Below are 13,326 nucleotides of genomic sequence, written 5' to 3' on the forward strand. Positions count from 1 at the left end.
ATTGGGGAAGGGGTAGGAAAAGATTTTCATTGGATAGTTAGGTTATTATTGTTTGTCCTTTATCCTTGAAGAGGACCATGATGTCAGAGAGGTGATGCCATGATATGTGAGTGATTGTACTTAAGTGAGGGTGGGCTCTAAAAAGTCACCTACCTCACTTTGTCCTCCAGAACCATCTGGGTCCAGGGGCAAGATATAGATTAGGATCACTGGAGATGCCCTTAGCTATCAGGGCTATGGAGAGATGGCCAGAAAGTTGGGACTGATGTGAAGCATGAAATATTGGTCCAAGAAAGGCAGTCACAGGAGAGTGAGTTACTGGGAGGATGGTACAATGATAGAGAAGTTGGGTAGAAGGGAAGAATTAGAGAAATGATAACAAATTCTATTTTTGACATGTTGAGTGTGAGGTATACAATACAAAGTGTCCAGTTTGTGATGAGTGACTATAGCTCTTTCAAAAGAGATACAAAAATGGCTCTCTTCAACAACGAGATGATTCACACTAGTTCCAATTGTTCAGTGATGAAGAGAGCCATCTACACCCACAGCTTCTCCAGTTGCAAATTAGTAAAGTTACAACCAATGTCCTTTTAGAGAGAGAGACATATCCTTTATTTAGCCATTCTTATGAGAAGCAGGTGTGTTCTTGAATGAGACACACACCAAATTAAAAGGGGGAGCAAGCTTTATACTGTTAGTTCTATTCTTTATCCCTCCCTTCAAGGTTGGATTTACAATCAGAATTACAATTGTTCATATTTACAATTCAAGTTACAATTCTCCTTATCCACCCATTCCATATGTCAGACAAGTGTCTCTTTTGGGCAATGTCAGTTAAGACGTATGAAATTACATAAAAGCTTGTGTCCTATCATTGTTCTAGTTGTTTAGGGCCAGTTTAAGCCTGGGCCCCTTTATCAGGAACTTTGTTACTTTAGCCAGTTTCTTGACTTACAAGATGATTGAAGATAGTTTAACAAGATATTTCACCCCTCCTTCATCCTGTTTTGACAATATCTGTGGAAACCTAACTTTTCATTCTCACATCCAGGTACTGTGGTAATGATTTATATCATTTAATCTTTACAACAATTTTGGGAGGTAGATTCTGTTACTATCTCTATTTTATGGTTGAGGAAACTGAGACAAAGAGAGATTAAGTAACCTTCCCATGATCACATAGTTAATAAGTGTCTGAGACTGGATCAGGTTTTTCTGATTAAAGATCCAGCATGATACCTAGAGCACAATCTAATTGCTTCTTGCAAAGTTCCTTTAATGACTCCAAGCTTCCCATGAAAAGAAAGACTCATTTTTTTTTATTAAAGCTTTTGATTTACAAAACATATGCAAGGATAATTTTTCAACATTGACCCTTGCAAAACCTTCTGTTACAAATTTTCCTCTCCTTTCCCCACCCTTTCCCCTACCTGGCAGGTTATCCAATACATGTTAAATATATTAAATATATATGTCCTCTCAGTTGAAGAATGGCTGAATAGGTTATGAAATGTAATAGAATATCATTCTTTTATAAGAAATGATGAGCAGGATGATTTCAGAAAAGCCTGGAAAGACTTACATGAACTAATGCTGGGTGAGCAGAGCCAGGAAAACATTGTACACAGTAACAGCAACATTGTATAACGATCAACTATGATAGCTCTTCTCAACAATGCAGTGATTCAAGGCAATTCCAATAGAACTAGTGTAGAAAAGCCATCACATCCTGAGAGAGAATTTTCACTTTTTTTGGTTTTGTTTTTGTTTTTTCTTTCTCTTGGGTTTTTTCCCTTTTGGTCTGATTTTTCTTGCACAACATGACAAATATGGAAATATGTTTAAAAGGACTGCATATATTTAACCTATATTAGATTTCTTGCTGTTTGGAGAGGGGGCAGGTAAAGAAGGATGGGAAAAAAATTTGGAACACAAAGTCTTACAAAAATGAATATTGAAGACTATCTTTACAAGTATTCAGAAAAATAAAATGCTATGGAGAAAAAAAATTCATTTGTAAAAAAAAAAAAAAAAAAGAATTCCTTTCCTAGCTAAAGTGACAGAAATCCCTAACTACCTATTAGACATTTTGAACTGGCTCTCTTATAGATATTTTACATTCAATATTTCTAAGGCTGAATTCATACCTTTTCCCCCAAACCTTCCCCTCTTCCTAACTTCTCTATTACTGTCAAGAATACTACTAGCCTCCCAGTCTCCTAGGTCTGTAACTTAGATATCTTCTTCCATGTTTCACTTGAACTCACTAACACACACCATCCCCTTCATCTCTCCTCACTTAAACTCACTCCCTATATTCAAAATTATCTGACAAGTCTGATTACTTTCACATTTTCACCATTCCTTGTTTCTATTCCTTTTTCTCCCCAGATATTGCCAGCACCCTGTTGTAGGCCTGGACTACTGTTGTAATCCTCTGATTATTCTCTGTCCTTTAAAATTGCTCTTACTCCAGTTTATTCTTTATTAAGTGGCCAAAATGATCATAAAGTACAAATCTGACCTTGCCATGTATACCCACTCCTCAATAAAGTCTAGTGACTCTATTAACTTCTTGATCAAATATAAAATCTGATTTTAAATTCCTTCTTTACTTTCTAGTTTTCAGATACTTTACTCCCATTTGGTAAACTAGGATTCTGTAATCCATATCTCCTTGCTGTTCTTTAAACAAAAAATGCATCTCTGGACTTCTTGCATTTTTACTGGTTGTTCCTCATGTCTGCCCAGATGCTCCCCATCTGCATCCTGGCTTCCTTGAAGTCATAGGTAAAATTCCATCTTCTGTATGAAAGCTTTCTAGATTCCCCCTTAGTACTAGAGCCTTTTTTCTACCATTCTCAGTTTATCCCTGATTTATCTTTTTTTTTTTTTTTTTTTTTTTTCAAACAGGATTGCTAAACTAGATGAGTGGAATGCTATGGATATATTTGACCTAGATTTTAACAAAGTTTTTGTTAAAATGTCTCAAATTATTAGATGAGCTTATAATACAATTAGATCAGTGAGAACTAGCTGCATGCCCAGGCTCTAAGAATAATTGTTGATGGTTAAGTGCCAATTTAAACCATGAGAGCTTTGCTTTCTCAATAACTCTTAATTCTACTGCCTCCTTTCAGTTGATTATTTCCACTTTATTCTGTATAGAGTTTATTTGTATAAAGTTGTTTGCAAATTCTCTCCTCCAGTTAATGTGAGCTCTTTAACTATTTTTGTCCTTTGAATCTCCACATTGGATTATATGAATGTTCAAGAAGGACTAGCACCTCTTATGTGAAGCTTGCTGATCCTCAACAGGACTACTCATTCACTTTTGGTACCCACCTAGCACTTAATTCTCACTGTCACATGAACCCCTGGCCATTCCTTGATAAATTATCACCAGGTTGAGTATGACTATGAAGCCATAAACCCACTGAGGGAATGGAGAAATAGTTCTTTTTTTTTTTTTTTTTTTAATGAAAACAGTTTGTTCCAAAGGCCATGAAGGCAACTGAAGCAGATGCTGTGGAGTCCTTAGATCTTAGTTACATTGAAAACCTGGAGGTCATGCCCGGCATTCCAGGCCATCACCAGTTGCTTTGACTTTTGTCCTGACACTGGACTTGGATGACTCTGGAAACAGATTTTGGGCAATTCTGCTTCACTTAAATCCAATTCAGATGCAGGTCAAGACATGATTCATGATGTCCCATTGCTCCTCTTTAAAAACTCAAGAAAACAATCTACCCATAATAGATGCTTAATACATGTTTATTGAATGATTTATATGGATACTTCCAAAAGGGACATTTTATTCTACTTATATATCTTCAACATCATTTCTGGTTCAGTAACTAGTTTCTACTCTTGGTTACTAGTTTCTACGAACTTGAAAGATAGCTATTAATGATTTGATATCAATTTGACAAGAGATCTATCTTTACAGCTAAGAACCTAGGGATCAGTGTTTGGTCTAGTGTTATTTAATGTGTTATCAATGATCCATCTACAAGTTTTGATGGAATATTAATTCAATTTGTAGATAATTTATTGCTGAGAGGAATTACTAACATACTGGAAAATAGTTAAGATCTGAAAAGATCTTGAGAGGCTAGAGCATGGTGTTTAATCTAATAATGTAAAACTTGGTAAGAATAAATGTAAAGTGTGGAGTATAAAAGAGGATAACTACAAGGTGGGAGAAGCAGAAAGCAGGTTGTTTTTTTTTTTTTTTTGGAGGGAAAATATCTGAGATTTTTACTAGTGGATTACAAGCTTAATATGAAACAGCAGCCAAAATACTATATCCAAAAGAGGCAATGTGCCTATACTATATTAAGGTATAGTTTCTAGGAATTAGGAAATCATAGTCTCATTGAACTTTGTTCCCCTCAGATCTGTCTAGAATAGTTTTGGAAGTATTGATTTTTTTTTTTTTTGCATATCTTTGATAGGATGTATGGGATGCAGTTTCTAGGGGAAATAGAGCAATAATCCTAAGGCACCCAGTCCTTAGGAATGCTATTGTTCTAACAATTTGTCTGTCAATGGTCCTAAAGTCTCCTGGCCTTAGGAATACTATAGTATAGTCCCACAAAAATTGCTGTCAGACAACAATCTGTCTCATCTGTAGAAATGGGGTAAGCAGCAACAGCACCATACATCCCCCTAAGCACCTTCCCAACTCAGCTTGGAGGGTAGAGTTATAATAGGGTCAGACCCCATGGTCAGCATTCCCTGAGCCCTTGCACCTGAAACCACCATCAAAGGGAGTTCCTGGTGCTAGCCACCTCAGCCTTCAGCAAGTTCTGTTCAGCAACTTCTTTTTTTTTCAAAAATATATATATTTTAAATTTTATTTTAGCTTTTTATTTACAAGACATATGCATGGGTAATTTTTCAACATTGACCCTTGCAAAACCTTCTGCTCCAGCTTTTCCCCTCCTTTCCCCCACCCCCTTCCCTAGATAGCAGGTAGGCCAATACATGTTAAATATGTTAAAGTATATCTTTAATACAATATATGTATACGTATTTATAGTTATCTTGCTGCATAAGGAAAATTGGATCTAGAAAGAAAGAAAAAAAAGAACCTGAGAAGGAAAACAAAAATGCAAGCAAACAGTAAGAGAAAGAGTGGAAATGCTATGTTGTGTTCCACACTCAGTTCCCACAGTCCTCTCTCTGGGTGTAACTGATTCTCTTCTTTACTGAACAATTGGAACTGGTCTGAATCATCTCATTGTTAAAGAGAGCCACGTCCATCAGAATTGATCATTGTATAGTCTTGTTGTTGCTGTGTATAATGATTTCCTTCTTTCTGCTTATTTCACTTAGCATCAGTTCATGTAAATCTCTTCAGACTTCCCTGAACTCATCCTGTTTGTCCAGCAACTTCCAAGAAGAATCCAGATGCCTCTGGCAGCACCAAGCATGGTAGTGTGAGGTGAGAAAGCCAGTTACTCTTTGCATTTGGTAATACCACCATTCTCTGTTTCAATTGTATTAGCTATGTAATGTATGACCAATTATTTTATCTCTGCCCAGTTTTCTAAATTGTAAAAAGAAATAATAATGATTGTTGTTGTGAAGATCACGATTGCAAAAATAGCATAAAACAAATGGTACATGAATGTTAACTGCTTTATTGGATATAATGCTTCATATTTGATAATTTTATATGGGTTTTTAGATGTGACCAACATATAATGGCAATCCTGAGATAAATGATTTTTGTGTATGTGTGTGTAAAGTAATTTGGAAGCAAATTCAACAAAATTAAGATTATCATGCCTGATCTCCCCAGGACTAGGAGAATAGTGGACAGAGAAAAGAGAATCTCTTTTCTCTTTTTTCCCCCTTTTCTCCTTTCCTGACGGCAGCAAGGATATATGGATGAAGGGGTAAGAGGGGAAGGAAATAAACTCAGTTCAGTTGTTAGTTGAGATATGATAAAGCAGTTTTAAAGACACTTTAATCAAAGCCCACTAAAGAGATATATGTAAATTGTAATCTATTTTCTTTCTTTCTCCCCCCACCCCCAAGCAATTGGGGTTAAGTGACTTGCCCAGGGTCACACAGACCCAGAAAGTGTTAAATGTAATTGTAATCTATTTTTACTGGTAGTGTTAACAGGAGATTTAAGAGTTTGGGAACTTTAGGAAAACAGAAAAGCAGTTCACTGCTACTTTAAAAACTCTGGCAACCAACAGCCTGATTTTGAGTTATCTAGAATCAAACTTCTGAGAGCCCTGTCAGTAAAAACTGGCACTTAACCCTTTCCTGGATCACAAAAGAAAGATGGTTTGGATGAATTGGGAAAATAACCAAATGACAATTTAGTTTGTCTGGAACATTTAATTAGAATTTAGGGAATCTCATAAACTAAAATTAAGTCAATAACTTTTAAAGTGGCATCTATGTTAAAACTGGAAACTTGGCTGTAAATTATATGAGATCCCTATTCATTTTTTTCAATAGATTTTGTTCTATCTGAATTTTATGAATTCTCTTGTTTTCTCCTTAAAACAAAAAGGAAGGGGGAAGCTGAAACCCTTCCTGAGAATTTTCAAAGCTGCAATAGCTTGGGAACAGAATAAATTATACTAAAAGAAGATGGAAAGTTTATTTAGCCTTGCTAACCCTGTTACTTAAATTGTTATCTAAGTTATTTGGAGTTATTGTCATCAGGGATTGTTATGGGCCAGAATTCTGAACTTGAAACAAAGGATTCTTTTTTTTTTTTTTAGTGTGGGGGGGATTATATAGAGTTTGATTTTTTGTTTTTATTTATTTTTAAATAGTATTTTCCTTCAGTTATATGTTAAGAAAAAAAATTTTTAAAGAATAATATTAGACACTGCTGAAATTTATTAACTGCCATTTTGGAATTAAAACATCTTTCAAAACAAATTCACATTTGGTTTAAATTGCTAGTTTCACTTTTACTTTTCTGAATAATGTAGACATAATTGTGAAAGCAATTTCATTAAGACAATAATTCTATGTAGTTTCCTCATCATGAATAGAGTTGCATAATATATATATTTCGCAATAATATGCAATCTTTTCTACAATTATATGAAAACCATTGTTTTCTACCTACATTTTCTTTTTTAAATTATATTATAGCTTTTTATTTACAAGATATGTGTATGTGTAATTTTTCAGCATTGACAATTGCAAAATCTTTGAAACAAAGGATTCTTACAAGATGCTAAGTCAGTGGAATTCATAGAGACAATGGTTGTTTAGCATGGTGCTTAACAGTTCTTTAGTTCAGTACAAGTACTTAGTACTTAATATATAGTTCTACAAGATTCACACCTATGATATAAACTCAGACAAACTCAGCCAGAATCAGAACTGGAAGACAGAGACCATGGTGGTAGCCCTCCTGCCTCCCCCACAGAAACCGTTACATTCAGGAGGACCTCAAGAAAGCTTGCTCGGGTCCCAGGCAAGGAGATAATAAAGGATTTGGACTTTAACCCCTGGCTACCAAACTGAAATGAAGGCTGTCTCCAGAGACCCCAAGAAAACCTCATTTTTTTTTTTTAAGATTAAATCAATGCTAAACTAGATTTAATCATTGTCTCCTCAATTCCACTTAGTACCTTGTAAGCATCCTTTGTTTCAAGTTCAGAGTTCTGGCCCATAACAAGGAATTACCTAAAATTGGTAATTACTGTGTATGTGGAACAAGAGGGATGAGGTGAAAGCCTTATCAGTTCACCTTCAAATATGAGGGTGTGAAGCACCTTTTTCCCTCTTCACAGAGTGGGGGGAGGTATTAAGGTATCAAATAACACAGCCCACAGAAGCTGATAGTTGGGATGAGCAATAGCAAGTTCAGCTCCTTCTCTGGAATCTCTGCCAACTCCCTTTAATTTGTAAGCTTGCCAGTTTTCTTGAAGACATCAAGATAAGCAAGGTCATCAGCCCTGAGAAATGAGATTGTTTGGGATGTACTGTTCTCCAAAAAGGAATGTATTTACTAAGAAACTATAAGCTTGTTTAGTTATTGATCCTTTGGATCAGGATGAGTTTAAATATATAAAAGATGTTAAACAAAATCTCCTATGTGTATAAGTCCTAGTAAACTTTAAAAAAAATAATGTATCTAGGGGGCAGCTAGGTGGTGCAGTGAATGGAGCACCAACCTTGAAGTCAGGAGGACCTGAGTTCAAATTTGATCTCATAATACTTCCTAGCTGTATGACCCAGGGCAAGTCACTCAACACCAATTGCCTCGGCAAAAAAAAACAAAAACAAAAACAAAAAAAAAAACTAGTCCTAAACTTGTTATGCCACAGTTCTCTTTAACTGTCCTGACTCAGTTTCCTTGTATAAGTTTCCCTTGTCTCAGTCTTCCTAATTACTCCCCTAAGCTGTAAATCTCCCTCTGGTCCATGAAGGCTGAGGACCAATTAGTCTAAGGATATAAATTGTTAGCCCAAGTAAGATAAACAAGAGAGTAGACTTCCTGATTATCTTCTGTCCTTGAGAAATTTACAACATCCCTTAAAATATTCCAAGATATTTCACTGACATCTTTATCATAGCCTTTTCCAGCTGGGCTTTTCCCGCTCTTTTTTCCTCTTCTTTGTCTCTAAAAGGTATATAAAGGTTAGAGATTCCCCCAATCAGGGCTGGACAATTTGAGACGAGAGTCCTGTCCAGTCAATCTTACTCTCCCATTAATAAAATATTAAAAACTCTCTAATCTCTCTCCTGCCTCAGTTTCTCTGGCATTACAAACTGTGATTAGTATAATTTGCTATTAGAAATAAAATCTCTTGGGATTGTAACAGATATTCTTTTGAGTTTTGAATTTGGGTATGATCACTTGATAGATCATTAAGTCAATAACAACTACCATTTGCCATAAGTTACTCAAAGGGATGCCACCCTGGACTGTCGTAGTAGACTTCTCTGGGAAAGAGCTGGGAGGATAACATCATCCTTTGCTCAAGATTGGATCCTTCTGACTCAGTCTCCTAGTTCTGTTTCTTTGTTTGCCACTTGATTATTCCTGAGTCTGGCTGTGAGGTGGAATTGTTTGTCATTGGTTATCAAACAGAGCTAAAGATGCTTTCTCCTGTCATGCTATTATAATCATGTCCCTGCTTTTTCCTCTTATAGCAAATTTCTATAATCAGAGCAAGTGCTAAGTAGAAGCCATGAGCACAATACAAGTACGTAAGATCTTGCTGTTTTCAATCTGAAAATGTGTAGTCATTAAATCCTAAATAATTGGTAAATGATGGGATATATACTTGTGCGAAATTAGGCCCCTAAATTAATACATTGTCTATGGGACTTAATTGTTACTCTCTTAATTACTGAAACAAAATCTGAAACATCTTTATTGTGGTTTAGATCTTACCACTCCCTGAACTTGCCTCAAAGAAACAACTGTGTACTTTCCTGGGCATGGCAAGATTTTGTAGCTATTCAAGACCCTAACACACTTCTCTTCGATTCGGGCTCTGCTCAGGCCAAGCTTGCAATACCCTGAAAGCAACAATGACCTTTGCTTGGAGGGCCAAACTCATTGTTCCCACCAGAGCTTTAGAACTGGGGAAAGGCTCTCCAATCCCTTGTGGGACTTATTTTCACTAGTCACAATTGAGGAGAAACAATTAACAGATTTGTCAGGCCTGCCCAGTTTGTGCCCAATTAACTCCAATTGTTACCTACCCTCTCTCCTGAAGCCCTTCTAGAGGAGGGGTACACATCAGGGGAGGATTGGCAAATAGATTTTACATATATGCCCCCTCTCAGGGGCAAAATGGCTTTTGTTTTTTGATGATACCTTTATTAATTGGGTAAAACTCTTCCCCTGCAAGACTGAAAAAGCTCAGAGTTTTTGCTAAAGGAAATCATACCTCATTTTGACCTACCCAGCTCTTTACAGTGACAGTGGCCCACCCTTCACTTCTCAAATAATCTAAACTGTGAGTGAGGCTCTTAAGATTAAGTACCATCTCTACTCTGCCACTCATCCTAATAATTTCCATAATAACTCCACATTTGTTTATTCTTTTTTTTTTTTTTTTTGCTCATTTCTGGCCCCTGCATTTTTAGTCTATTTGTGATATTTGTTTCTTCCAGACTCCAAAGCCATGAACTTATCACCTGCTAATTAATTCTGATAATCATCATCCCCTTGATGCTGCTGTCACCACTTTACCCCATTTGGACCCCACTAGACAGGGCCACCCTTATCAGCCTGGAACAGATCCAGAAGATGAGATGTCCATTTCTTTGTCCCAAATGAATTTGGGTCGCAAACTGCTTGAGAGGGGAATGATGGGGTATATGGGGTACAACATCTAGGGGTAATACAGCAGTAATTTTGAGGCCCCCTGACCTTAGGAGTGCTATTATTCTAACAATCTGTCAATGGTCCTAAAATCTCCTGGCCTTAAGAATATTATAGTATAGTCCCATAAACATTGTTCACTGTCAGATAACAATCTGTTGGTCAGTGATAACAAAGTTTCTGAAACTATATTGAGGTACATACCAGACCATTCCTCAGTTCTAAGTTATAAAATTAGCCTATCAGTGACATGAAGAACTGGATCTCTGTCTTTAAAATTTATCTTCTTGGTCCTGGTTCTTTGCTAAATCCTTTTGGAATTTAGCCTACTTTAATTGTCATTACAATTATAGTAAACTTTGCCCCTTGAAAGTTTTCTTTCCAAAATTTTTAACTCATAGAGCAGTAAGGCAAAAGCTCAATAGATTTTGATTTTTAATATGAATACAGACTGTTAAAATGGTTTTGGAAGGTGTTCATTTGCATATTCAGAAAGGGCCTTTTGTACTCCTTCAAGTTGTGTGGGAACCTGAGTGACCAAATGTTATTCTGAATAGAAAATGTCAGAGATTAAGAATGGTCTTCCATATAGAAACTCAAATGGGTTAAATGTAGACTCTAAGCAGTCTGGTTTTTCACCCAGTCCTCAGCAATCTCTAAACAAATAAAGACTCATTTGAGAGTATGGTTGATTTTCTCCACTTTTCCTTAGACTTGAGGATACCAGGCAGAGTGAAGGTAGGTATTGATGTTAAGTGCCTCTGTCAAAGTTTGAGCTATTTGTGAGTAGAAGAATGGACCATTGTCACTCTGTGAAGAGCCAGTAAATCTAGGAGTTATGGCATACTTGAAATCTTGGAAGGCTCAACTCCTGGGTCAATCCTGACCTGTTGGGCACAAACTGGAAGGAGCCATTCTGGGTTATTTTAACTACTCCAATTGCTGCTAAACTAGAAGGCCTTTCCAACTGGATTCATGTTTCTAGGATAAAAGATGCTACTTATTTCTTCTTCTCCAGACCTTCTTGACTATTCCTGTAAACCTAAAGATTTAAAACTACTGCTTTGCAGTTTCCCCTGGAACTGCAGAAATCTTGGAAACATTTTCTCTGCAAAAGGAACACTTCCACTTGGAAAACCCCTCTACCCATCATCCTTTCCACCCAATGACTAATATCCTTTAAATACTTAATGCTCTTGGCCACTTAAGCACCCTTTTTACTGTATACAATACTACTGTTCTTACCCCCATTCTTACCCCCTTGAAGAGATGGAAAGTGTGGTTTTTGGGGAAATGTTCTCTGAAATTTAAGGAAAAGAACTGTGATACTATTCTCCTGGGTTGGTATTTAAAGCTCTAACATAACCTCTCTAACCTGATTATCACCATTTACCAACTAGCTAATGAAACTGCCCATTCTCTGTGTGAAAGAAAGGGAGTTGGGTCTGATATCTTCATTCTACCAAGTTATCCTTCAAGAACTTCTAGTTTGTTATCTGAGAGGTTAGGGTGTTATCTTGCACTGGGGCTCAAAGAATAAGCATTTTTTCGTTTCATGAGAAGAAAAGTGGGTCCTGTTAGTGCCCTTTATAAAACTTCCCACCAATCCTGTGAACCCCAATCCCAATTTATCCTGCTTTATTTATTCTGTACTCCCTAAATCTCTATAAATTTATCTGTTTGTCCTTTACTATATTCCTCTTTTGGATTTCAGCCCACTTTAACTGGCATCACAATTATAATAAAACTTTGCCTCTTGATTTAGAGATTATCTAAGCCTCCATATTCTTTTTACTGGTCCAGAATACCAATATTCTGGGGTCCCTTTGAATCCCCAACAATCCTAATGGGTTGTTTAGGTCACTAAGAGGTTATATTGTTTTAATCAACTACGATCATAGATTTAGAACTGGGATGGATCATCAAGTTTACCGATTAACAAAAAAGAAAATTGAATCTTAAAGAGGTTCGGTGATTCCCCTCTGGCTACAAGTCAGCATGTCAAAGGTATGGTTTATATCCAATCACCCTAACACCAAACTCAGACGTCCTAGTACCATCCCGTGTGGCCTAACCCGAGGTAAGTACCGCAGAAGTCCAAGTAAGACGAGCAAACTCCTTTCATACGTGCTGTTAAAAGGCACAGATACCATCCGATTGTGAGAGAATTTTGCAGAAGGGACTTAGTTATTGCTATAGGGAGCAGAGGGATTCATTGGATGACCTCCAAAGGTTTCTTCCAGGCCTCTGATTATGTAACGCCACAAAGCCAACCTTTTTTTCCGCAGAAAAACCTTTCTATCCACGAGGACGTTACATTACAGATGACTTTATTCACTTCTGGGGCCAACTCAGGGGCTGACCTCAGAACTCCTCGCTCCTCCCACTCCCACAATGCACCGAGCCGCTAGATCTTAGTGGTTCCTCTGTCACGTGATACTTATTTGCGCGCACTCCTTGTTAGCGCCTGCGCATAAGCACCGCTTCCCCTCCCCCGCTATTTTTCTCGGTGGCGGCGGCCACGAGCGGAAGTTCTTGGACGTACCAGTTCCGTCTGTGTGTTCGAGTGGACAAAATGGCGAAGATCGCCAAAACTCACGAAGGTAAGGAATGTTTCCCTGTCGTCGCTCGATCACCTCTTCTCTCAGGTTCCTGCGGTTCCATTTCTTCCTTGTCCCTTTGTTTTTTCTCCTCTGGACCAAGGAGCAGAGCCGGCGCCCGCGGGGTTCGGGGTCGATTGGGCGGCGGCGCAGGCCGCGGTACAATGTAATGGCGTCCCACCCGCCCACCCCCTCCCTCGACAGCGCTTTGTTTTGTGCTTCGGGGCGACGCATCTCTTTTGCTTTCCCTTTGGGCCTGATGGGCTTCTTCGGAGCTCAGTGGATAAAACCTCGGAGATATGAATCGTGAAATCACCGGAATCGGGTGCGGGGAAAGGGCACACGCGCTGCTCTTCCCTAGCCTCCGGAATAGTGTTAATTTGCCTCAGACGA

At 37.7% G+C, this 13,326-nt stretch overlaps 1 protein-coding gene across 5 annotated transcripts in view; it reads left to right on the top strand.

Moving 5' to 3' along the window:
* The first annotated feature begins 12,807 nt into the window (after nucleotides 1-12,807).
* The window catches only part of SF3B1 (splicing factor 3b subunit 1), a 49,611-nt gene continuing 49,092 nt past the window's right edge, over nucleotides 12,808-13,326 (top strand). For 2 of the 5 annotated variants that reach the window (XM_051985954.1, XM_051985953.1), the window contains exon 1: nucleotides 12,821-12,936. In XM_051985954.1, the coding sequence (XP_051841914.1) occupies nucleotides 12,909-12,936 (28 nt within the window). In that variant the 5' untranslated portion in view covers nucleotides 12,821-12,908. Of the gene's footprint in view, nucleotides 12,937-13,326 lie in introns of all 5 variants that reach the window. The other 3 variants (XR_007951988.1, XM_051985952.1, XM_051985951.1) reach the window with 2 other exon arrangements.

Source organism: Antechinus flavipes, chromosome 3 (assembly GCF_016432865.1).
Source record: "Antechinus flavipes isolate AdamAnt ecotype Samford, QLD, Australia chromosome 3, AdamAnt_v2, whole genome shotgun sequence".
Taxonomy (NCBI): domain Eukaryota; kingdom Metazoa; phylum Chordata; class Mammalia; order Dasyuromorphia; family Dasyuridae; genus Antechinus; species Antechinus flavipes.